Genomic DNA, 26,999 nt, shown 5'->3' with positions numbered 1-26,999 from the left:
GAAAGATTTTAAAGACTGTAGGATAAATGTGTAACGACCCGAACCCGGGGATCTGAATAGCCAACCGGGTCCTTGCCCAAACCCGAGGTCAACTAAGCACAACACCGTCATTTCCTACGTCAATACTTGATACACGAATTGGTCTAAGGGTTCAAAATACACCAAATGTAAACCATACAAAGATAGTCAATGTGCGGGTCCAAAAAGGGAGGGTCAGCCGGCTGATAGCCCTTAGTCAGCTGGCTGACAAGGCAGGATCGATCGACTGACCTACAGGGTCGGTCGGCTAAAACGGTTGTGAAACTTACATGCTTTCGGGACTTTTCAAAATAGCCTATCGGTCGGCTGATGAAGGGGGTTCGGTCAGCCGAACTTGGGGTTTCGATCGGCTGATGATGAGGATCAGCCAACTGAAACAAGGCTTCTCATACTCCAACTCCCTGGAATGGTTCCTGACTGTGTTTATTACAAACCAAACCCATACCGGACCTGTTATGCAGTCAAATTTCCGAATTCACGGCAAAAGAACATGATATAATATAATTGAAAGACATCTATAATTAATCAAAACATAACTCCATTGCCCATTCACCTCCACATGTTCTCATAGTTCCAAATATACATCTAGTGTTGTCAAAATATTATAGTCACATTACAATACAATTACATTTCATAGGTTACAACTTTACAAAAGAATAGGCTAAATACAAAAGATTACAAAATATAAACTTTTATTCTTCTTCAAGCTTATAATGGGTCAGCATCCACTACTTCTTTTCCTAGCCCTGAAAATGTTAAATAAAAACAGGGTAAGCCTAAACTCAGTATGTGGTGCTTAAGACACACTTCTTATGACCCCGTGAATTCACATAAGAAATAGGTAAAAGAGAAAATGAGATCATGACATAGGGATTACATGGCAACAACTACAACAACAAGTATATAACAATTGTCATCCAAACACATACACACCATATGGTCTAATGAAGTGCAATGTTATGCAAATGTCGATCCCCATATCCGAAACATTTTCACTTCAACTTCCAAACCGTAAGTGTAATCCGACCCAAGGCACCTCCAAGGCATCACGAATGGAGGGTTGACTAACTATCCACGACCACAAGACACCTCCAAGGCGTCGCATCCGGCCTAGTTACCTCAACTATACTCCCTTCTAGATTACACTAACAACACGGACCACTAGACGCCTCATAGGCGTCCGGTTTTCGCAAACGCCTTTGAATATATTTTCCCAAAAACAATTTCATTTGTTTTAAAACATTTTTCCCTCTTTTTCTTTCCCAATGGATACATGAATGTTTCATACTTCATTCATCAATTCAACTACAAGAGTTTACATATGCTTTTATAATTAAATCACCAAGATACACAAATCATGTTTCCATCTCACATTTTTCTAACATATTAAGCATGTAAATCACAAAATTTCATTTCAAATAAGCATGTTTAAGCACAAAATATCAAATAACACATTTTCACAATTTCATACAAGGCATTTAAACAATTTCCAAGAACTTATACTAATTAAACATGCAATTCAACAAGTTATAAGAATTAAATTCACAAAAGTAAAAGAAGAATCGTGTATTAGAGACCCCTACCTCTAATTTGAAGAAAAGCCCCAAATTCACCTCAAACCCAAGAATTTTGAGATCCCCAAAATGGTGGCCAAATGAACGTTGGCTCCAATCAAAACGTAGATCTCGTCGTGTTCTTCAATTTACCATAAACGGCATCAAAAATCTCCCAACGGTTTGAGAGAAATCGAGATTTAAAGCTTGCACAAAAGAGAAAAGAAAAATAGGAGGAGAGAAAGAGAGAAGGCATGAGATAGAGAAAGAAACTTGAGACCAATAATGGTCTCTTGACCATTTAAAAGAAGGAAAAGTGGTGGAGGGTCCCTCCAAATTAAAATATCTTCCTTTTTATTTTATTTCCTCCACAAATAATTATATGCACATAACTATATTATAACCACATAAAACACATTAAATAAAATGCATATCATGCAAATGGACCCAACCATAACCCCCGTACACAACAATTCCGGTAGTGGATCCCACGCGGGACTTTCCGGTCCGAAAAATTGAAAAATGCCAAAATGACAACTTTTGAATTTCAAAGAGTCCCGAACTCAATGAAACGCCCCAACCCACTCTCGGACACAACCGGCATACCCCACAGTGTGTGGCATGTAAAACAAGAGAAGACGAAAATGTCCTTACGTAAACGGAAAATTCCAGAAAAATGAAAAAAATGACGAAATTCAGAAATATTACCAAATGGTTAAACAGAGTACATCAGTTGAAAGTGGTGGTTTTGCATGCAACTACTACCACTAATTGAAGTGGTTGTCGGAGTATGTGGATAACAGGGCCAATAAAATCGTGCTTGAAGAAAGGAGAACAAGAAGACATGGGGCATGTGCTAATTTATGGAGAAGACGAGTGGAAGACCCACTCTAAAACTACCCACGATATAAGTTCATGGAAGAGAAAAGGGATATGGTTCAAGTGAAACCTTAGAAGAAATCTACAACAAGAAGAAAGGAGGAAGAAGATGGTGGCAGAAATAAAAGGAACTGCTGAGAATATGGACACTTGGCAGCATCGGACTAGGCCAAGTGGAATTTGCTGCAGTCACCACATCTCAGCTACTGCATGCAAGGAAGTCTATAAATAGTGCACTAAGGATTAACTTACAAACCCAGCCTGCTCAGCCTAAACAACACATCAACATAAGCATATTTGCTTTCATGTATCTCTCATTTCAACAATGAGTTTACACTATGTCTAAACTTAGCACTTTGCTAGTACATGTATTTCCATTCTAGCAATGAATGTGCATCATTTTAAGTTAAGTTCAGCACTTTGCTATCTTCTATAGCATTCATTCCATGCGATGAAATTCTCATAACGCTTGAGTTAAGTCCAGCATTCCTTTGTTACTTCCAGCCTAGCACTGCATTTCCATGTCTCTAAATTTCCAGTCCTGCACTTTAAATTACTTTAATTTCTAGTCTTGCACCTTCAATACCGTCTTCATTTCCATTAGCCATAAAATAGTTTGAAGTCCTTGTTCAAAGGCAAAAAAGACCCTTCGAAGGTGATCATTCCAGACATTCGTACAATCGCCTGATCCCTACAAATTTCCAACTGGATTACTGTTCGGATTTCCACTTTGGAACTACTACAGTTCCTGGCACGCCCGCACCCCCCACTATTCTATCGTATCCACATTCCACACATTCCAAAGAGCAGAACCAGCGCTTCTCCGTGAGCCGAACATATGTATTACAATCTTTTTGCTTTTTCTTTTTTTCTTGACCTAACAATTTCTTGATATGCATCAACTTTATCGATACAACAATATGTAGTAGACGCATCTCCTATCTACCTTCCATTATTGTTATCGTCAATCCACTTTCAGTATGGCATCTCTCCTTTGCATTAATGGAACTTCTTTCCACAAAGAAACCAAGTTGTTTGGGTTGAGGTAATTTCATCCCTTCATTACCCAACATGAAAATTACTGATGACATGGTTGGTCTATCTTCTGGAAATTTCTGAACACATAGTAGACCAACTTGAATACATCTTAGTATTTGAGATTCAATGTATGAATTTTCCAAACATGGATCCACAATTTCCAGGGCTTTGTGTTCATTCCATAGCAACCAAGCCTATAACAATCACAATCGTCAAATTTAGTAACTCAAATAAGAAGCTAGAGAGAGAAATAAAATAAAATATATTTCACCATACATGTCCCAAAAGCGAATGATAATGATCGGGATGATGAAAATTCATGTTCTTCTTGCCACTCACTATCTCCAGTAAAAGCACACCTAAACTAAAAACATCAGATTTTACTGAAAATTTCCCATCAATGGCATACTCCGGCGACATGTAACCATTGCATAAAATTATCAAATTTAAGCATCAGAAAATGATGAACAAGTATCTGACATTTGTTTGCAAAACTTACTATGTCCCAATTACTCGATTTGTTTTGGCTTCAATTTGATCTCTCCCAAAACTTCTTGCAATCCCAAAGTCTGAAATTTTGGGATTTAGTTCATCATCTAGTAAAATGTTGCTGGCTTTGAGATCCCTATGAATGATTCTTAATCTTGAGTCCTGGTGAAGGTAGAGAATTCCCTGTGATATGCCCATAGCAATTTCAAATCGCTTTTGCCACGGAAGTTCTAGTCTTCTATTCTAAACTGCACAACATTTCCATCCATACAAGTTCAAAATCAGTTACCATTTTTACAATAGAGCAGAGGACTCTGCTGCATAAATTCATAAACTGCAATATGAAATTGGTCTAATAAGAGAATTGGTCAAGAGAACTAGACCAAAAATGAAGTAGTCCAAGCTTTTGTTCGGCATGTACTCATATATTAGCATCCTCTCTTCTCCTTCAAAGCAACAGCCCAACAGCCTAACAAGATTCCAGTGTTGAAGTTTGGATATCAAAATAACTTCATTTTTGAACTCCGGTAGACCTTGTCCAGAATTATTCATAAGCCTCTTGACTGCTATTTCTTCTCCTGTTGTAAGCTTACCCTACAAATTTTCGAATAGAAACATTAAAATCGTGGGGTTCACTTTTTTTTATTACATATCAAAGCAAAGATTACTTATTTAACCTAATAAACAGGACCAAAACCACCCTTTCCGATCATATTTGTGGAAGAGAAGTTATTAGTGGCATCTGCAACAGTGAGCAGATCAAAAGATGGTAACTCGATGTCTTGATTCTGAGTTTCCGCACCTGCACAATCAAAAATGGTATAGATGGAACTAGATACCTGTTATCATTCAAATAACCATCTACTACACTTAGAAGGAATGAAACCTTATAAAATGTTCATTCAGGTGCCTAAATTTTCTAGTATTCAAGTGACAATAACTGCCTTAAAATGCATCAATAATCATACCAGAGAGGGGAGGTGGTATACTTATTTTCTTTCTCCTCATCTTAAATACAAACCAAGTTAACAAGCTGAGGACAACCATCCCGGAAGCTGTTGATACCACTACAATCAGCACCAGTGTCTTCTCCTTCTGATTATGGCAAAGTTAATTTTGTTATTAGTCCTAAAGCTTCATTTGTTGGGCATGCCTTCAGAAAATCATAAATAAAGGAAACTCTAGACGTGAATACTAAACATTTCATTTTAAGACCTCCATGGTATCATAAAGATCCATTATCATAATTGAAACTGACGTAATTACTAGGAAGATTGAAGCCTGTGTACTAATATCTGAGCAAACAAACTGCTTTGAGTATTGATAAAAGGATTTGAGGGACTGACATCTAAAAGAGTAATAGCAGAATGTCAATTATATAGAATAGCAACAAGTATGCTTACTGAATTCCGAAGCTGGCATCCGTATGTAGACATCTTGCTTGTTGTCTTTGTCATCAAAGTATCGAATATCAACTAAATCGCCCAACCACATCAAACAGTCACTGCCTCCTCCATTAGAATAAGCTATACAATAACAATTCTTCAAGCACTCTGCCTCGCATTCATTAAGGCTCAAATTCCCCTTCAACCGAAACTCTAACAGGTCTGGCAATTTCACCTTTTGGAGTTTCACAAATCCTTCTCCGTTCTGGCAATCCAGTGATGTCCTCCTCACGCATCCGCGGGACCAATTAAACAGGTCCTATTCTTCCTGTGATTTTGGAATGAACACATCCAAGCACTCACATACTGGCCTATTGTTAACTCTGCAAATACCATTGCCACCACAATGTCCATATTCATCACACGGAGCATTCGGTGTTGTATACATAGCAACCCATTCAGAGCTCCCTTCACTCAGAATGAACCGCTGTAGTAGCATACCCAATTGATTCAGCATTGATCTTGCAATATAGGAGTCATTGGTAGACTCATACATAAAATACACCTCATGGGCATTGGCTGTATAACTCGGTATACTAACTGCATTTGGTTTCAATCGAACTCCATTCCATGGCCCACTGCGGTACATCTTCTCTGATGATCACTTTTGAATAACAAGCTGAGGCATCCCAGTCATATTAACTCCAAAAGTGAAGTCTCCAGGAGATGGGTCAGTGGCATCTCTCCATGATGTCAAGTGTCTATTTAGGCCAGTCTTTAAGTTCCATCCCAACTTCATGCCAGGTAAAAGTGTGTCTGATGGGAAATCAAAGCTTTGCCATATGTAGCAACTTACTGTATCAGCATCAGTATTTTCTTTCAGGACAAAGTTTCCAGAATTCAGTAGCTGTGCAACTGATGAATTTTGCACAGTTGTTGAAGAATTTGAGGACCAGATGACACCCTTTGTGGCATTGAAGAGCACGAGATTTCCATCGTTGTTGATAGTTAAATTTCCATATGAATCTGTATTCGGATTTTCTCTGTTTGCTACCCACACCACAGTTGGTGGAGAAATCTTGTAGTACCATATTCCCAAGAACAGGTTCTTGGAACCACTGGGAGAAAAGAAGCCTAGTTTGAAGCTTTGGCCCGAGGATACTAAACTCTCACCATTGGTGATTGATTGGTATGGAGTTAATGTATCAGCTGCAGCGGAGAGTTCTAAGAATGAGAGTGAGATTAGTGAGTACAAGAGGAAAGAAAGGAAAGGTCTCCATTGGCAATTTTTCTCGGAAACTGTGACCATGTTTTGGCTGTCAACAGAAACATTATTTGAGAATCAGTTTTGCCACTTATCATTAGAATTTCCAGATTTGTGGGCGCTGAAATCAAACCCAATGTGGTGGGCCTGCTATGTTTGATCATCTCAGTTTCTTTATTCGTTCCGGACCTCCGGTCCGTTTACGATAGTGTCAAATAACAGTTATTGGTCCATAAGTTTTGTCCCAGGTCATACAAAGCCGGAAAGTCACAATATTTAAATCAAATGAGGTGGAGTAAGATTACCGTGAGACACTTATTTAGAAGAAGAATTGTGTAATTATGGAGACTTAAATTCTGTCACGTTTATGTATCTATTTAGTCTCCAATTTTGATAATCACAACTCTCTTTCTATAATGACTTAATTATTTCAACCTTTTTTTTCCTTTTATCACCTGCTCATAATTTTTTTCAAACACGTCTCAATCACACCAGACTATATGTAACAAAATGCCATATAAAAACATACATGAATTACGCATTTTTTTAAGTATTTTAAATTATTTGACCTAGCAACTCTATAAGTAATTTTCATGCTACATTTACTTTTGAAGATAATTTTCATAAATAATTATCATATATAAGCAACGAATTTTGAATTAAAATTATTTAAATCACATTCGTTGCTGAAATCGATGGATCTTTCTTTAGTTCTTACAGAAGGCGCTAGATGAAGATGCAAGAAAATATAGTTCTATATTAAGAAATAATTTTCTCACACTCCAAACAACCTCCGTTTCCTTCTCTCTCTCACTTCACTTATAGAAGTTTACATTCGCCCTAAAACTTTTCTCTTGGTTGTCCTTCCGGGCTGGGTCTTCTCCTCGAGCCATGCTAAATAGGATGTGTGCTCATAATGTTGGTGAAATTGGGCCTGGTAATGTCTTGATGGCGCCCTGGGCTTGGTGCATTGGTCTATGCATGGCCTAACGGCCCAATAGTGCTTCAGGCTTGATGGACCAGCCCGAGTGTGACCTAGTTCATTTTTAGTCCTTTCACCTTTTATTTTAAAAAATAAGGAAATAGTACTATGTTAAACTCTTTATAAAGGAAAATTATTGACGAAAGAGGGAAAGAAAAATTGGAGAAATTGTTCGACAAATGGCAAAAGGAAATAGGGATATCATGATTCAAGTCAATCTATGATAAATTAATCTCAAAATTTTTAAGAAAAGAAAACCCCTCCTGATTTCACCAAATGAGTAAAATATCATCTTATGATATAAAAGTGAGCAAGTACGTTCATGTAATTTCAAAAATGAACAACTTGTCCCATAAATTTAAATGTCTGTTACTTTCTGGTCGATGTCATTCTGCATTTACCAAATTACCGTTATAATTAAATTTGTTTAAATAAGACAAAAAATCTCAAAAAGCAAAACATCGCAAATGTCATTTATTGTAAACTAAAGCCTTTTGCTTGAATTTACCAAGTACTGGGGAGGTAGATGAACCAGTGGTCAAAGGTTGACTGACTTAATAGACTAATGTCAGTTGTCACCACCACCTAATCTCTCATGACTAAATTCAACGTCAAGCGTATAGAATCTCAATCTCTGCAAAAAAAAAATTTTTTTTTTTCTTTTTTTGTGAAACGGGATAAATTACCGAAAACCAACCTCTCACAATTTTTTTTTTTTTTTTATGTGCAGGGGGAGAAATTGCCAAGCAATTATTATTATTATTTTTCTCACTCTATGTTTCAGCATGCTAGCAAGCGGGGACGGCTCAATGTAACTCAAGGCCTTAGGCGAAAAAAAAAAAAAGTGGCATTTTCATAGCATAATATGTAATATATTAAGTATTAAATAATAATTAATTAAAAATTACCCTTCTTGCTTTTTTAAATGCAAAATTACTAATTAAATTCTTATATGTAAGTGTGGTTAAAATATCTTTTTCAATAAACAATATAACCAATTTATTTAATCTTTCTTGTGACATAGTTGATCATAGATATGATTTTATCAACTTTTTGTTAGGTTTTGATTATTAGTTGTAACAAATTTATCAATAGCTTCCTTTTGAGATTGAATTAGTTTATCTATTCTTCACTCTCTTTTTTTCTTTTTTTTTTAGTTTTTCAAATCCGGATTCATACTTTCTAGAAGACATATTCAACTAAACAATATTGGTAAAAATAGTCACAACTCATAAACAAAATTCTCACTGCCATGGTTTATTAAGGCTCGAGCCGCCCCTACTAGCAAGAGCATTATATGAGATAACCAAATTCTCACTGCCATGGTTTATTTACAGTTGTATTAATTCCAGGCTTACATCTTCATTTGAAATTTAGTATGAAGACGGATAATTGAGGGTTCATAATTAGACTGAAAAGTTCATGTTTGTGTGTGTGTGTATATATATATATATATATATATATATATATATATATATGTAGTTTTGGGTTTTCATACAAAAACAGTGTTATCTTGGATCCATATGCTGCTTCCAATTTTGGTTCACGTGACCTCTTTCTTAGTTGGAGTACAATGGCACACTTTAGAGCATGCCATTTGATTAGGGGTGACAAATTATAACACAACACGATAACCCGACATGAACACGACACGAGTTAAAAGGGTTTGGATTTGGCATAAACAAGTTTGGGTCATAAAATGGTCGACACGATTAACCCATTTACTTAACCGTGTCAGGTTAGGGCTGAGGGATTCAACCCGTGTAATCCGTTTATGACCCATTTAACTCAACATGTTATAATCGTGAATATGACCTATGTAATATGTTACCAGTATAAACCCAATTATTATGGATAGTTAAGTCATTTCACCATAAACATTGTCTATGCCTTATGATTTTTTTTTTTTTTTTTTGAATATTTGAGTTAATTATGATAATTTTTTTCTATTATTTAGTATTTGATTAAGTCTGAAATTTTGGGATTGAGTTCATCATCAAGTAAAATGTTACTGGCTTTGAGATCCCTATGAATGATTCTTAATCTTGAGTCCTGGTGAAGGTAGAAAAGTCCCCTTGATATGCCCAAAACAATTTCAAATCACTTTTGCCATGGAAGTTCTTGTCTTCCATTTTGATATGCACAACATTTCCATCCATATAAGTTTTAAATCAGTTATCATTTTTACAATAGAGCAGTGGACTCTACGCACTGCTCTACTGCATAAATGCATAAACTACTCTATGAAATTGGTCAATTAGATAAATGGTCAAGAGAACTAGACCAAAAATGAAATAGTCCAAGCTTTTGTTCGGTAAGAACTCATATATTAGCATCCTCTCTTCCAGGGGCGGAGCCAGGAATTTATTTCAGAGGGGGCACAACGCACTTGTTAAAATTTTTTTTTTTTTTTTAATAAATATGACAATATAATTTTTTAAAATAAAAAAAGCAAATAAGAAAAAAATAGTTGTAAAATAATATACTAAATAAATACCGTAAAAAAAATATAGTTACAAATATAAGAATCAAAATATTAATTAATAATATTTTAATTAAATACAATCACAAATGTCATCGATAAAATGAAATAAGTTTTAAAAAATAGAAAAATACATAATTATACATAAGTGAAAAAATAATTTTTTTGAAAAAGGAAACAAAAATTAGAAAAGGAAAAATATATTGTATATTCAAAGAAGGACTATATGTAATTTTTTTTTTTTTTTTTTCAAAAGGAAATTAAAAGAATTTGAAAATTTGAGGGGGGGCATTATTTAAAATTACTATGTAAGTATGTGTATATATACTAAAAATATGTATCTATGTATAGTAGGTTGGAGCAAAGTGAGGGGGGCACGTGCCCCTTTTGGGCCTTAATTGGCTCTGCCCTTGCTCTCCTCTCCTTCAATGCAACACCCCAACAGCCTAACAAGATTCCAGTGTTGAAGTTTGGAAATCAAAGTAACTTCATTTTTGAACTCTTGTACACCTTGTCCGGAATTATTCAAAAGCCTCTTGACTTCTATTTCTTGTCCCGTTGCTAGCTTACCCTACAAATTTTTGAAAATAATTGTTAAAATGATGAGGTTCACTTTTTTTTATTACATATCTAACCACAGATTACTTATTTAACCTTATAAACAGGACCAAGACCACCCTCTCCAAGCATATTTGTGGAAGAGAAGTTTGTAGTGGCATTTGCAATAGTGAACAGATCAAAAAATGGTAACTGAAGACACCAAAAATGATCTGGGCTTGGTATGATTCGTATTGCTAAGAACGGGTTGGGTATGGATAGCCGGGATGGAGCAAGTCCACACTAAATGGGCCCAAATCCAAGAAGTCATTGCGGGAGCCCATGTTATGATGAAAGAAGTTGAGCCCAAACAAAAGAGAAGCAGTTAGGTCCAGCCCAGGAATGGTTACAACCGTCTAAGTGGTTGTAACCGTTTATAAATAGAGGGGATTGAGAGGGAAAAGAGGTTGAAAATGATTGGGAGTGTAAAGTTTCTCTCTCTACAATTGGGGAAAAATTCTTTGTACTTTTAATTGGCACCGTCTGTGAGAAGAACAAAGAGGATTGATTGGTGTTGATCCAGATCGATTCGATTCAAAGCACTCTGCGAAGAAGACGATTAATCTCTAAAAGCTGAATCAAAATTGATGGAAATGCGATCTGTCTTGGTGAATCTTGGTTCCAGTTGATTTCGAAAGGTTGGCGTCCGATCCACGCAGATCTGATCTGTGCTTGATCCGGCGAGCTGCATAGTTGTGATTTGTTGAGATTGCTTAATCCGGCTAGTAGCGAACAGAATTCAGCAAGTTTGAGTCCAGATCTGGTGCGTACGTGTTAGCGAAGCTCCGATCTGATCAAGAAATCTGCGGTTGATGACTTTGCTCCGATCAGGAATGATGATCGGAGAGGAGAGCTCAAATCCTTTAAAAAATGGCCAACAGACGAAGCTCGATGAGTTGATGAACATGATCAACGCCTTGAGGAAAGAAAATGCAGAGTTGCACGCTGGAATAGAGCGTCGTGAGGCTCCTACAATTCCGAGGCCACCTCCGGAAGGAGACAGAGTCTTACCGTCCCATGGTGTTCGTCAAGGTGATCCAGAAGGTGTTAATTGTGTTGATCCACGTCGTGATGAAGTTATAATAGACGATCTACCTCCGAATGTCCGTCAAGTAGAAGATCGAGAAGGATCTACTCATTTGGAGCCACATCGCGAACGGATCATGAGAGAGGAAGCACCGGCGTGTGATCATAGGGTTGCATCACCATGGCAAAGTGAGTTTGTAGAGGACATATTATTTGATCCACCCTATCGACCTTCAATGGCAATATTTGACTACCACAGTTCAGAAAGGAAATCTGCCGATCGGGGAGTTCCGTCACGGTTTTTAAGGGAGAACGAAGCATTGCGCTCATCAGCAAGGACCGTTGCATCTCCGTTCACTGATGAAATTCTAAACATGCCGAATCCGAATAAGTTTTCCACGCCGATCTTTATTCTGTTTGATGGAACAACCGACGCGGTCGACCACATCTACCACATTCAGCTGAAAATGGCTCTGAATACTAACAACGATCCTTTGATGTGCAAGTGCTTCCCTACAAGTTTGGCTGGACCAGCCCTCAATTGGTTCAAGAATCTGGCTTAAGGCTCAATCGCTAGTTTCCAGGACTTGTGTGACAAGTTCATAAGCCAGTACTATGGGAATAAACGTCCGGTTAAGGATGTATCAAGCCTTTTCACAATGAGGCAGCACGAAGATGAACGACTCCAAGCTTTCCTCACCCGGTTCAACCTTGTTAAAAGCATGGTAATGGAATGTCATCCATCCATAGCGGTCCAAGCATTTAAACTTGTAATGAACCGGGGGACACCGTTCCACACAAGCTTGGTGGTCAATACGCCGAAGACCATGGACGAACTGAACAAGAGAGCTGACGGTTTTGTTCGTCTTGAAGAAGAAGAGGCAGCTAATTCAAGGAAGATGTCAATTATTTCGACAAAAGAGAAGTCCAAAGCCAAGATCCGGCAAAAACAAGCTCAGCCGCAACGTCAGACCTCCTGGAAGGCAGAGAAAAGGTCCAGGGAGGAGGAGTTAGTTACTCCACTCAGAGTCACCTTGGCAAGGCTGTATCAAGAGAACAAAGATAAGTTTCGCCCTCCTTTACCAATCAAACAACCTCTTGAACAGAGAGATCAAACTAAACATTGTGCTTTCCATAGTGATTTTGGACATCAGACTAACGAATGCAGGAACCTAAGGAGGCAAGTGGAGATGTTGATAGCAAAAGGGGAATTTGCAGGCTATGTTCAAGGTCCAGCGCAAGAGCAGAACCGACCGACTGAATAGATCAAGAGAAATCAAAGGCCAAACCACCACAGCACTCAGCCCGTTCGGATTATAAATGCAATTCATGGCCGACCTGAATAAACAACGGAGTCAGAGGAGTTGCTCAGAACGCGATTACACCAGGCCTAGTTGAAGAGAATGATTGGCAGCGTACATGCTTTGCACCAGCAGAATGCATCCGCACAGATAAAGTTTGATAGAACAGACCTGCTACGCGTTCAGGTTCCTCATTAAGATCCATTGGTCGTCAGTCTAACAGTTGCAGAATGCCTGGTACGAAGAGTTCTGATTGATCCAAAAAGTAGTGCAAATGTCATGCCCAGAGTGACGTTCGACCGGCTTGAGATTGAACCTGAGAAACTTAAACCCACAGGAAATCCATTGCTAGGATTTGATGGGAATCGGGTGAAGCCCATTGGAATAGTGGAATTCACAGTATAAGCTGCTGAGAGAGTTTTGACTGAGAGTTTTGTGGTCGTGGAAATTCATCCATCCTACAACCTCTTGATGGGAAGAGGGTGGATTCACAGAGTTCAAGGTGTCCCATCAACCCTACATCAAGTGATGTGATGCTTGGGTCCAGATGGGACCAAGGTGATTGACATTCATGGGGACTAGGTTACAGCTAAAGAATGTTATTCAGTGACTTTGAAATATGCTGGAAAAGGGAAAAATCCCATCCGTTCTGCCAGTCCAAGATAGCAATTACAGAAGCCTCCACCCAGCAAAGGTGGGGCGGAGGAGCCGCCAGTTCTGACCGCAGAACCTCTTCTTGATGTGCAGATCGACCATAAGAAACCGGATCGAACAACGAAGGTGGGATCCAGACTTACTGAAGAGGAAAAACTAGGGTTGATTAACTTCTTGACTCGGAATGCAGATGTATTCGCATGGAGCCATTCAGATATGCTAGGGATTAGTCCTTCTGTGTCCTGTCATTCCCTCAATGTGGATCCGAACGCAAAACCTGTGAAGCAGAAACAGAGAAGATTTGCACTAGAACAAAATCGGATCATAGCTGAGGAGATTGATTGGTTGCTCGAGGCAGGATTCATTAGAGAATTTCAGTACCCGGCCTAGCTCTCCAATGTCGTCGTTGTGCAGAAAAAGAATGGGAAATGGAGAGTATGTATTGACTTCACTAATCTGAACAAAGCTTACCCAAAGGATAGCTTTCCATTGCCAAGGATTGATCAAATGGTGGATACCACAACGTGGTACGAGCGATTAACCTTCCTAGATGCTTATTCTGGTTATAATCAAATCCCCATGGACCCAATTGATGAAGAGAAAACTTCTTTTGTTACTAAACGAGGGACCTACTGCTACAAAGTCATGTCGTTCGGATTAAAGAATGTTGGAGCTACTTATCAGAGGCTGATCAACAAGATTTTCAAAAACCAAATAGGGAGAACTGTAGAGGCTTACATTGGTGATATGGCGGTCAAGAGTAAGAAGAAGGATGATCACTTAGCGCACCTACAGGATGTGTTCGATATGTTGAGGAAGTACGGGATGAAGCTTAATCCGGCCAAATGTTCATTCGACGTAAGCACTGGTCAATTCTTGGTACATGTGGTCAATCATAGAAGAATTGAAGCTAGCCCAGCCCAGGCAGAAGCTCTGATCAGAAATGCAAAACCAAAGACAATTAAGGAAATGCAGGCACTCACAGGTCAAATAGCTGCACTAAGCCGATTCATTTCTAAGCTCTCAGACCGTTGTAAACCATTCTTTGATACAATTCGAGGCCATGGAAGGCAAGCTTGGGGGGATGAGCAACGACAGGCACTGACCAGCCTGAAAGATTACATGCGTAACCCTCCGGTTCTATCTGTTCCTAAGCCAAATGAGAAGCTTTTTCTGTATCTTGGGGTATCCAGCATCGCGACTAGTGCCGTTCTGATCCGTAGCAAAAACGGAAAGCAATTCCCAGTGTTTTATGTCAGCAAAACAATGGCCGAGCCAGAAAGAAGGTACTCAAAGGCCGAACGGATGATCTTGTCATTGGTCAACGCAAAAAGGAAGCTCAGACATTATTTCAAATCCCATCCGATTGTCGTCTTAACAACATTTCCTATAAGGGTGATCTTACACAATCGAGACCTATCAGGAAGAATGACAAAATGGGTCATTGAGTTGAGCTCGTTTGATATTACATATGAACCCAGAACGGCAGTCAAAGGTCAAGCAGTGGCTGATTTCCTACTTGAATGTGATGTTGAAGACTTGGTGGAAGATTATAGTTGTTCCTTATGGAAGCTCTTTGTAGATGGCTCTTCAAATCAAATGAGGGCAGGGATTAGAATCCAATTGCAAACACCAGAGGGCACCACGCTGAGCCAAGTGATCAAACTTGAGTTTAACGCAACCAACAACGAGGCTGAATACGAGGCATTATTAGCTGGGCTAAAGTTGGCTAAAGAGCTGAAGATCAAGAATCTAATTGCGTATATCGATTCACAGCTAATCGTTCGGCAAGTCACTGGGGAATACGGAACCAAAGACGAGACCATGGAAGCATACCAAACCGCGGTTCTACGTGAGGTGAAAGACTTTGATCAGATCAGGTTCATTCAATTATCGAGGGAGTATAATGAAGATGCCGATCGTTTGGCTTGTAGTGCATCCAGTTCTGGAGAAACTCTGGCTAGGGTCATCCCGGTTGACGTGTTGATCCAGCCATCCATTTTTAACGAGCTGCTTGATTCGAGCGCTCGGCAAGTTAATGTTATACTATATGAGCTGAGCTGGATTGATTCGATCATGGCTTTCATACGTGATGGTGTGCTACCCGAATAGAAAGATGAAGCAAGAAAAATCAGGTTCAACGCCGCGAAGTATGCTATTGTGCGTGATCAGTTGTACAGACAGTCCTTTTCGGATCCATACTTAAAGTGTGTTACCCCAACAAAGGCTAGACATATCATACAGACCATTCATGAAGGTGTATGCGGAAATTATTCAGGGGGAAGATCTTTGGCACACAAAGCAAATACACAAGGGTACTTTTGGCCAAATATGGCAGGAAATGCAGAAGAATTCTCTAGAAGATGCGATAAATGCCAAAGGTTCGGGCTATTGATACACCAACCACCTGAAGACTTGCACGTAATAGCCACGCCATGGCCTTTCGCGCAGTGGGGATGGATGTGGTTAGCCCTCTGCCGACCGCAAGATCGCAGAACAAGTATATTCTGCTAGCAACTGATTACTTCACCAAATGGGTGAAAGCAGAGCCGTACCCTAGTGTCACCTAAACTCAAGTAAAACGCTTCATCTGGAATAATATTATCTGTCGTTTTGGTGTACCAAGGTCGATTGTTATGGACAATGGAACCAATCTCGATAGCAAGCAAGTGAAGGAGCTGCTGGAAGAATATGGAATTAATCAGAAGTTAGCAGCAGTCAGTCATCCCCAGCCTAATGGTCAAGCTAAGATCACGAACAGGACAATATTTGTCTGCATCAAGAAGAAGCTAGAAAATGAAAAAGGAAAATGGTCAGATAAGCTTCCGAACGTCTTGTGGGCTTACAGAACAATCCCAAGATGGCTGACTAGGGAGAGCCCATTCGCTATGGCGTACGGCACCGAGGCAGTTATACCAGTCGAACACTTAGTTCCAACCGTTAGAAGCTTGGCGTGGAATCAAGAGCAGAATGATAGAATACTAAGGTTTAATCTTGATTTCCTGGAGGAGAAAAGGGATGCAGCTGCAATAAGGCTTGCTTCTTATCAATAGAGGCTCGTAAATAGCCATAACAAGAGGGTGAAGCACAGAGATTTCGCCCTTGGAGATTTGGTTCTAAAAAGGAAGGTGGGGATAGTCAAAAAGATGTTTTCCCCATGGGAGGGTCCATACAGAATTGCAGAAGTCATAGGAAATGGGGCATACATCCTAGAGACCATGGCAGGAAGGTTGGTCAGTAAGCCATGGAATGCTACGTCTTTGAAAAGGTACTACCAGTAGAAGTAGAGTTTAATTTCAAACAATATGCTTGTTTTGAGTTGCATACTTGCAAGTGTACAAAATTTTCAAGTTTTATGAAAAATGTTTACTTTGCTCAAAAATTAATTGACATCCTTCCCACTTAGCAAAGTCAGTGGCAGCTGGCACTATGAGCCAAATGCCAAATACTTGCTCAAAATAAACTAAATGCCGAGTGGCAAGTGGCGTTTTAGCCGAGCGCCAGGCATTCAGCAAAGTCAGTGGCAACTGACACTATGAGCCGAACGCCAAACACTTGCTCAAAATAAACTAAATGCCGAGTGGCAAGTGGCGTTCTAGCCGAGTACCAGACATTTAGCAAAGTCAGTGGCAGCTGGCACTAGGAGCCGAACGCCAAGCACTTACTCAAAATAAACTAAATGCCGAGTGGCAAGTGGCGTTCTAGCCGAGCACCAAGCATTCAGCAAAGTCAGTGGCAGCTGGTACTATGAGCCGAACGCCATACACTTGCTCAAAATAAAATAAAGCCAAGTGGCAAGTGGCAATCAAGCCAACGCCAGACACTTAACAAAATTAGTGGCAGTTGGCATTACAAGCAGAATGCCAAATACTTGCTCAAAAATGAATCAATACTGAGTGGCAAGAGGCATTCAAGCCAAACGCCAGACACTTAACAAATGTCAGTAGCAGCAGGCACTACAAGCCGAATGCCAAACACTTATGAAAAATGAAGTTTAAAAGGTTGAAAATTGAAAACTTGAAGAATGAAAGTTTTGCTGAAAGTAAGTATTGTCATTCCCTATTCTTTCATTCCAAAATAATCCTGAGGCACATAGCTTGATGTTTTAAGGATACATGAAGCTACATTCTTAAAAAAAAAAAAAAAAAAAAAAAAAAAAAAAAAAAAAACTGATGCAAACGATTGCAGAATGCTAGTTCTCATGGTCTTTTCCAGGCTGTGACTCGTTGTTCTCCCCATTATTACCTTCTGGCCCATCGTGGTCTTCTCCATTCTCTGCTGCACCATCATCCTTGGAAGGAGAGTCAAGGTGAATCACCCCCTCAGCCAGCATGAGTCTGTCAGAGGCAACTGAAGTGGAGGGCACGATAATAGTAATTGGAAGGATGTTCAGAGGATGGAAGGGTGGAACAACTCCTGAGGCTGCAACCTCTCTGCACTCGATAAAGATATTCTCAGCAAGGTCGCAGGGTGGATTTTGGTAGTTGCTTGGTGGGTGGATATCCAAAGAGGCGTCCAACTCATCCGGACCAGCACAAGAACTAGATTCACCTTCAAAGGGAGGACGGTCAATAAAGCCGTCTCTATACCCTTCAGCGTACTAGAGGGCACTAGTTCTGGTGAAGCGGGCAAGGAGAGCTCTCATACCCCCTTCAACTTTGCCAATCATATTCAGCAAAGAAGAACGTTCACTTAAGAGCTTTTCCTTTGAGTTGGCATGAGACAACAGGTCAGGAATAAGTAAACGCTGAAGGTCTCCCTTCTCAGCCTTAAGTGAATCTCTTTCAGTCAGTGCAACGCTCTTCTCAGTCTTCAGAACATCAACTTCATCCTGAAGAGAGTCCCGTTCAACCTTAAGGGTATCCCGTTCAGCTCTCAGGGCGTCTCTTTCATTTGCCAGATCGTCTTTCTCTGTTTTTAAGGCGACAACCCTTTTTTCTAACTCACTCAGCTTAGACTCAAGCTCAGCAACTTTGACCTCAAGGCGGCTTTCCGCTTCAACAGATCTTTTAAGGCCTACAAAGAGAGATTTGAGCTTCTTGTTCAAAACCTCAATGGTCTTCTGAAAGGTAAACATCCTGAATAGAGTCTGCACAGAGGTAGGGAGATTCTGGTCAGTCCAGCCACTAAAAAGTTAAAGTAGAAAAGAGACATATCTCAATAAGAAGAAAAGTTACCTCCATGGCAACTGTTGGGAACCGCTGGAACATCTCACCAAAGGACAACTTGTTCTGAATTTCAAGATCCTTGGGAATCCAGAAACCCTTATAGAAAGCAAAGGAAGTGAGGGGGTCCTTGTACATAGAATTTGTAGGGCCAATGGTCGAGCCATCTTCACGGCTGAGCAAAGGTCGCCATGTAAGAACGGATGATATTGGACCAGAGGTTCTGGGAGACTCACCCTCTGGAATTAAAAACCGAGCTGGGGGCAAGGTAATCCTAAATGAAGCCGTCCTGGTCCTCCGGGCTGGTGGGACGTCACTCTGGTCATGACCGCCCTCAGGCATTGGCCTCTTTCCAAAACTTTTCTCTGACAGACTAGTACTAACTGGCCCTCCACTATTCTGAGAACCTCCAGCATCCTGAGTGTTCTCTGAAGAAGTGTCAGACAAAATGTTTGAAGACACAATGATGGAAGCAGCAGGATGGGCTTCAGCAGAATGATCCACAGCAAGGTTCTCAGCATGGGTGAGCTCAGAAGGCCCAACAGCAAAATGATCTGTGACTTGAGTCACAACTGGAGAAATCACAACTTGTTCTGGGGCAGAGACAGCAGAGGTGGATGATGTGGTAGCAGGTGTAGAGGAAGATATGGTAACAGGAGCAGCAGAAGGGATGGGAGCAGAACGCCTCCTCTTGCTGAAAGATGGAATCTGAATACTCTCCATTCTAAACCCTAAGAAAGAGATGTCAGAGAGATTGTTAGGAGTAAGCAAGTCTGTAGCTAAAGGGCCGTTATTCAGCACTCTCTCTTGTAAGACGTCTAGTTTGGCCCTGTAAACGCTATAAACCAGTTCGTCATGAGGAATTTGAAGACATCTACAAAGAAAAGTACAAAAACGGGGAAGGCAACTTTCACAATGGCATTCAGTGGGATGTGTTTTCAGCTTTTTGTAGCCAGAGACAGAGCATACTCCAAAGGAGGAAGGGATAGAGAAAGATTGACCAAACAGAGTCCGCCAATTCCCACTAACCCCAATCAAGTTTTGTCTCCAACCTTTCTCAAACGAGTTCTTATCTGTGCAAATCAACCGTTTATCAATAGGAAAGAAGTGATAGTACAGATCACTTTGTTTGATTTTGTTAATTTGGTAACAAAGGAGAAGGTCAATGATATCAAGGTTGAGACCCCTGTCACGGTTCAAGAGCAGAATGACTGAAATTACCCTAAGGAAGTTAGGGTTAACCTGCAGAGGGCAGAGCCCCAATTTGCTAAAAACATAGCAAAAGAATGGGTGTAAGTGGAACCTAATGATGTTTAAATGGACGGTGGAGAATAAAACCTCCCTATGAAAGAGACCCTCACCAGAGCTCCCATCTAATTCTGTTGGGTAGATCCTGAGAGAGACATCATTGGGAATGATATTCTTGAAACGAATAGCGTTTAGATTTGAAGGAGCCATGGAGAAGGGGAGGAATCTATGGTAATAAAGGTTTCCTTTTTCAAAAAGGGTAGTAAAAAAACTGACCTTGAGAGTTTGTGAAGAACACGGCAACAGCACAGTAGCCAAAATCGCAAAAGAAAAACTCGCCGGAGAAACTAAAGAAAGATCGCTGGAAAGTGCAGGAAGGTGACAAATGAAACTCAGGAAGACGACAACGGAGAATAAAAGTAGGATATGTTAAAGGAAGATAAAGGTTGAGAGGATCAAGGTTTTTAAAGAGAAGAAATGGAGGTGACACAAAATTTAAAAGGTCAAGGCAAAAATGGCGCAGCAGATCTCGAAGTCTGGGTCTTTGTGCCAGCCGTTCGATTCCTCATGTCATTGCTCCGAGCCGTCAGACCAAGATTGTGTCTTTTCAATAATCTCACCCTAATTAATGAAGGGAGAGATTATTGGGGGCAGATGAAGATACCAAAAATGATCCAGGCTTGGTATGATTCGTATTGCTAAGAACGGGTCGGGTATGGATAGCCGGGATGGAGCAAGTCCACACTGAATGGGCCCAGATCCAAGAAGTCATTGCGGGAGCCCATGTTATGATGAAAGAAGTTGAGCCCAAACAAAGGAGAAGAAGTTAGGTCCAGTCCAGGAGTGGTTACAACCGTCTAAGTGGTTGTAACCATCTATAAATAGAGAGGATTGAGAGGGAAAAGAGGTTGAAAATGATTGGAAGTATAAAGTCTCTCTCTACAATTAGGGAAAAATTCTTTGTACTTTCAGTAACTCCCAGTCTTCATTCTTCGTTTCTATACCTACACAATCAAAAGTGTTATAAATGCCAAGTAGATAACCGTACCATTCAACTAACCGTTAAGGGCCAGTTTGGTGTGGTGGAATGAATTGGAATGGAATGGGAATAGAGGTGGGAATGGAATAGAGTGGGAATTATGATTCTTATTCTCTTGTTTGATTACAAACCTAGAATGGAATGTATAAAAGTAAAATAATAATTTCCATTTATTTGTTTGGTTGGACTAAAAATAAAAATTGATTAAATTTATAATGTTTTACCTTTTTCATCATTTATATTGTTTTCTCTAAATTATCTTTATCATTAATATAAAAAAAAATTAACTAAAAAATTAACATGAAATTATTTCCAATCCAGTGGATAGAAATAGGTATGTAAGAATGAAATTGGGGCAATAGATAGAGAGAGAAAGTAGAGAGAAAGTAGAAACTGGGCAAGTGAGGTGTTGGAGATTGGGGCGAGAAAAGGTGATGGAAAGAATGGTGATCCGATTTGGAAAGAATGGTGATCCAATTTGGAAACTTCAGTGCGATCGGGTGAGGACGGATCTGATTTGGAAAGAATGGTTTCAGCAATTCTTTCACAAAATCAATGAAAAAGCTTATGTAAACAGATTTGGAAAGTATCACGAATAAGCTTCAGATCTTCTTTTTTTATTTTATTTATTTATTTTTTTTAACTTACCAAAAAACAAAAAAGCTTCAGATCTACTTTTGATTTTTTATTGTGTCTTGGTCCATCACTTTGAAGTTCAAGATCAGGCAGTGGGTTTGATGGAGGAGATGATGACGCCGGTGGTGGGTTTGATGGAGGAGATAATGACGCCGGTGGTGGGTTTGATGGAGGAGGTGATGATGCCGACAGTGGGTTTGATAGAGGTGATGATGCCGGCAGTGGGTTTGACAGAAGATGTGATGATGCCGGCTATGGGTTTGATAGAGGTGATGATGCCGGCGGTGGGTTTGACAGAGGATGTGATAATGCCGACAGTTTGTTTGATGGAGGAGATGGTGATGCGTGGGTTTGTAATTTGTTAGGTTTTATTTTTTAATATTTTTTTAGTTTGTATTTTTCTAAAGTTGGAATGGAATGGTCATTCCTTTTGTGAAAAGGTAGAATAATATTGATGGAATGACCATTCTCCAAGAATGGTGGAGAATGACGATTCCAAGTTTAAAATTGAACACCAAACACAAGAGCGGAATAAAACCATTCCATTCCATTTTTTTTGCATTCCATTCCACCGCACCAAACTAGGCCTTAGTACTCTCAGAAGGAATGAGATTTTATAAAGTGTTCAAAATATCCATCCAAGTGCATAAATTGTCTAATATTCATATGACTGCTTTAAAATGTATCAATAATCATACCAAAGACAGGAGGTGGTATACCTGTTTCCTTTCTCCTCTTCGTAATTAAACACCAAGTTAACAAGCTGGGGACAACCATCCCAGAAACTGTTGATACCACTTCGATCAGCACCAGTGTCTTCTTCTTCTGATCATGGTCTAAATTTATGACAAAAGTTAGTTGATCATTACTCTTAAAGCTTCATTTGTTGGGCATGCATACCTTCAGAAAAGCATATATAAAGGAAATTCTAGACATGAATCCTTAACATTTCATTTTAAGACCTCCATATTATAATAAAAATCGATTAGCATAATTGAAACTGACCTAATTACTAGAAAGATTGAAACCTATGTACTAATATTTGAGCAAACAAAGTTACCAAACTGATTTGAGTATTCATAAAAGGATTCAAGGGGCTGACATCTAAGAGGGTAACAGCAGAATGTGAATATTATATAGTATAGCAACTAGTATGCTTACTGAGTTCCGAAGCTGGCATCCGTATGTAGATATCTTGCTCGCCCTCGTTCATATCGAAATCACGAATATCAACTAAATAATCAAACCAAATCAAACAGCCACTGCCTCCTCCCCTGATATCTGAATTAGCATAAGCTGTACAAGAGTACAATTCTTCAAGCACTCTGCCTCGCATTCCTTAAGGTTCAGACTCTCCTTCAGCCAAAACTCTAACAGGTCTGGCAATTTCACATTTTTGAGTTTCACAAATCCATCTCCGTTCTGGCACTCTAGTGATGTCCTCCTCACACATCCACGGGACCAATTAAAGAGGTTCCATTCTTCCTGCGATTTTGGAATGAACCCATCCAAGCACTCACATACTGGCCTATTGTTAACTCTGCAAATACCATTGGCACCACAGTATCCATAATCATCACAGGGATCATTCGGTATATTATACATAACAGCCCATTCGGAGCTCCCTTCATTCAGGACGAGGCGCTGTAGCATACCCAATTGTTTCAGCATTACGGTTGTAATATAGGAGTCATTGTTAGACTCGTACATATAATACACCTCGTCTGCATCGACTATAAAACTCGGTTTACTAACCAGGTTTGACGCCGCACTAGCACCGCTAAATCGAACTCCATTCCATGGCCCAGTGCGGAAAATCCTCTTCGATGATGCCTTTTGAAGAACCACCTGAGGAATCCCAGTAAGGTCAACTCCAAAAGTGAAGTCTCCAGGAGATGGGTCAGTGGCATCTCTCCATGATGTCAAATATCCATTTAAGCCAGTCTTTAAGTTCCATCCCAACTTCATGCCAGGTAAAAGTTTGTCTGATGGGAAATCAAAGCTTTGCCATATGTAACTACTTTCTGTATTGATATCAGTACTGAGCTCTTTGAGGATTAAGTTTCCAGAATTCAATAGCTGTGCAACTGATGAATTTTGCACGGTTCTTGAAGAATTTGAGGACCAGATGACACCTTTGTGGCACTGAAGAGCACGAGATTGCCATCGCCGTTGATAGTTAGATTTCCATATGAATCTATAATTGGGTTTTCCCTGTTTGCTACCACACCACAGTTTGTGGAGAAATCTTGTAGTACCATATTCCCAAGAACAGGTTCTTGGAACCACTGGGAGAAAAGAAGCCTAGTTCGAAGCTTTGGCCAGAGGATACTAAACTCTGACCCTTGGTGATTGATTGATATGGAGCTAAAGTATCAGCTGCTGTGGAGAATTCTAAGACTGAGAATGGGATCAGTAAGTAAACGAGGATGAAAGGAAAGGTCTCCATTGCCAATTTTTCTCAAGAAATTGTGACCATGTTTTTGCTGTCATCTGAACATTTCTAAAAGCACCAATTAGACCATTGACACTTGAAATTTCCACATTTCTGGCACTAAAGTCAAACTCATGTGGACCTGACTTTTTTTCCTTTCTTTTTTCTGGCAACCTAGGGGGAGGGGGGCCTGACTTTGTTTGATCATCTCAATTTCTTGATTCATTTTCGTCCTTCTATCACACTATATGTTTGTGTCAATTTGATCATCTCAGTTTCTTGAATTGTATATCATACAGTAATCTGAAAGCATTAAACGCAAGACTGTGGTGTCGGAGCATTTAATTCTAAAATTATTTATATAATAATAAGGGCATAAACGTAATTTTCATATATTCAGGGTTAATTTGCTGAGTAATTTTTACTATTTTCTCTTTGGCTTTGTGTTAATGTTGGTGGTTTTCAAAGAGTTTGTTGATGGGATTAGTGTTTTGGCTCTTAAGACCAGTTTGGTACAATGGAAATTGAAGGGGAAAAAAAACAAAGAATGGTAATAGTGGGAGATAAAAAATTGTCACGACCCGAAAATTTCACTAAAATCCTCACTTTATTCATTTAAAATATATATATGTGGATTTGATAAAATCCAAGGATTTTATTTTGAGAAATAAGACTCTAAGGGATAAAAATATTGACGGTTTGATAATTTTCAGATGTCAGAATGTTTATCAAATAAATTATCCAAAATCTGATTTTGAGTAGCGATAAAAGTCAGACAGTAAGCACTGCCAGATTTTTTTTATAAAAATAATTATTCGTCCAAAGAGTATGAAATTTCCCAGATGGACTCTAGACACAGAGGAGAACCCGTGGCAAAAAAAATTTAAAGCATTTGGAGAACCACAGCCCCAGGTAAATTTAATGAATCTCTTCACAAATATAAAAAAAAAAAAAACTCATATTTGTTTCAAGTACCAAAATCAGACTACAACTCATATAAAACCTGATCAAACCACAACAACAACAATGTATTATGTAGCAATCAACCCCAAAATTCATACAACAGACCCTCCATTCATGGTGAGAAGTGCAGAATTACTATCCGAACACAAAACAAACAGTCCACAAGTGCAGCATCCTATTGGAAAGAATTCTGCGTAGCAGTTGATCAAAAATTCGTGGAAAATTCAATTTTAAGTGAAATAGGGCAAACTAAAATTCTTCGGAAACTAGACTCAAAATGCAACAAGGCTAAGCCACCCATGTAAGCTGAATGTTTCTCAATTAGATCATATTTTAGAAGTAAAATAGATTATCCAAAATGAGCTGAAAATAAACCTTTTGACAAACTTCGTCAATTTGAAAAAAAATATCCGGAGCAAAGAAAATTCCAATAAATTTGTTTTTAGAAATTAGACTTATGAAAGTATAAAATTGGAATTTTTTATAAAGATCTGGTGTCAAGAAGTTGGTCAAATATATTATTAAAAAATCAGATTTCCAGCAAGTATAAAATCTGGACAGTAGGTGCTGTCGAATTTTTAGAAAAAAAATCTGTTGGTCCAAAAATTCCGAAATTAATCTGAGAAGTTTTGGACATGTAGAAAAACCTGTGATAAAAGTTTCGTAGCAATTGGAGCACTACAGCTCCTTGGAGAAAATATTTATTTCAAGCAAAATTAAAAGAAGAAAATTTATGTTGTCTTTCTTAATCATCAAACCAACCACTCAAACTTACTGGAAACATTAACAAGAAGTCTCTAAATTTCCATAGTTTCCTTTATATACTATCATAATCACGTGTTTACATCATTTTCTCAAATTACAATGGAATCAAGTAGTTTATCAAACACATTATCTATATGAACAGGATGGTCACAAATAAGCACTTTCAGCAACTCCATTTCCTTCAATTAATCACGGCACCTAAAAATTAATAGGATGAGACACAAGGTCCTAGTAGGAAATACAGCACAAAAAACAGCCATGAAAAAAAAAAAAAAAAAAAAAAGAGCATGCTATGAAAACTTGAGGAAATTAAATACATAACAAATACACATACATTAACTAATTTTTTTTTTTTTTAAAACAGTTCAATTACAAGGAACTCAGCAAAGACGTCTAGAATCAAGAAGGTTTTTCGAGAAAGAGAATCACATATTATTTCCTACAATAACACGAAGCAACAAGTGTTAGAGCAAACCTACCTTAACTGAGCACAAGAGAGAAACGGTGATGAAATATGGTGGCCATGAAAGTAATTCTTTGCCTTTCTATAGCCTCACCAAATTCATACTCTAAACCTCCTAGAATTGAGCTTTTAGCATGGAAGTATATGTGTGTAGATAGATATATGTAGGGAGAGAAGGGAGTTGGTCGAAATATGGAAAAGAAGGGAGACTAGGCTTGGTCTTCATTTTGCTTTGTGGTCCCAATGATGCCAAGTGTCATCATTATGTGGTTAGTTGCTTTTTGGCAAGTTATCCATTTGTCCTTTCCCTTCCTAAGCAATGTCATCCAAGTCGTTAAAATATTTACCTCAATGCATAGATATATGTATATGTATATGCATGAAAAAAGTCTATTATGCCCCTCACTCAAAATGGCAAAATCAGGAGAAATTCCTGGACTTCCGAAAATCCTAAAATCAATCATGTCGCCTCCGGTTGTCTTAAGGTTAAAAAAAAAAAAAAAAAAAAAAAAAAAAAAAATGCTCAGCTCAATAAAATGACTAAAACAGCCATCGGGGCCTGTGTGGCGCGCAAAACGCAGCACGAAAAATAAATAA

General features: G+C 39.0%; 1 protein-coding gene across 8 annotated transcripts; it reads right to left on the bottom strand.

Moving 5' to 3' along the window:
• Positions 1-560: 560 nt before the first annotated feature.
• Positions 561-26,599, bottom strand: LOC132307748 (uncharacterized). 8 transcript variants are annotated; one of them, XR_009482308.1, is made up of 10 exons: positions 22,939-26,599; positions 22,497-22,613; positions 5,402-10,682; positions 4,967-5,093; positions 4,676-4,800; positions 4,382-4,592; positions 4,009-4,246; positions 3,786-3,868; positions 1,623-3,703; positions 561-785 (listed from the first exon to the last, which is right to left on the bottom strand). XR_009482308.1 is itself a non-coding variant. In XM_059805594.1 (4 exons), the coding sequence occupies exon 4, from the start codon at positions 20,310-20,312 to the stop codon at positions 18,816-18,818; it is 1,497 nt and encodes a 498-aa protein (XP_059661577.1). In that variant the 5' UTR covers positions 20,313-21,106; positions 22,497-22,613; positions 22,939-26,137; positions 26,419-26,599; the 3' UTR covers positions 16,164-18,815. The 8 variants fall into 8 exon arrangements, 3 of the variants coding, with proteins under 3 accessions (XP_059661577.1, XP_059661576.1, XP_059661578.1); XR_009482309.1 differs by lacking the exons at positions 1,623-3,703; positions 3,786-3,868; XR_009482310.1 differs by lacking the exons at positions 4,676-4,800; positions 4,967-5,093.
• Positions 26,600-26,999: the final 400 nt, after the last annotated feature.

The sequence above is a fragment of the Cornus florida genome, unplaced genomic scaffold (assembly GCF_030987335.1).
Source record: "Cornus florida cultivar Cherokee Brave unplaced genomic scaffold, ASM3098733v1 CherokeeBrave_3.0.0_Hap2_Chr05, whole genome shotgun sequence".
In the NCBI taxonomy this organism is placed as follows: domain Eukaryota; kingdom Viridiplantae; phylum Streptophyta; class Magnoliopsida; order Cornales; family Cornaceae; genus Cornus; species Cornus florida.
The sequence above is the reverse complement of the archived record's forward strand: the minus strand, read 5'-3'. Positions and strand labels throughout refer to the sequence as shown.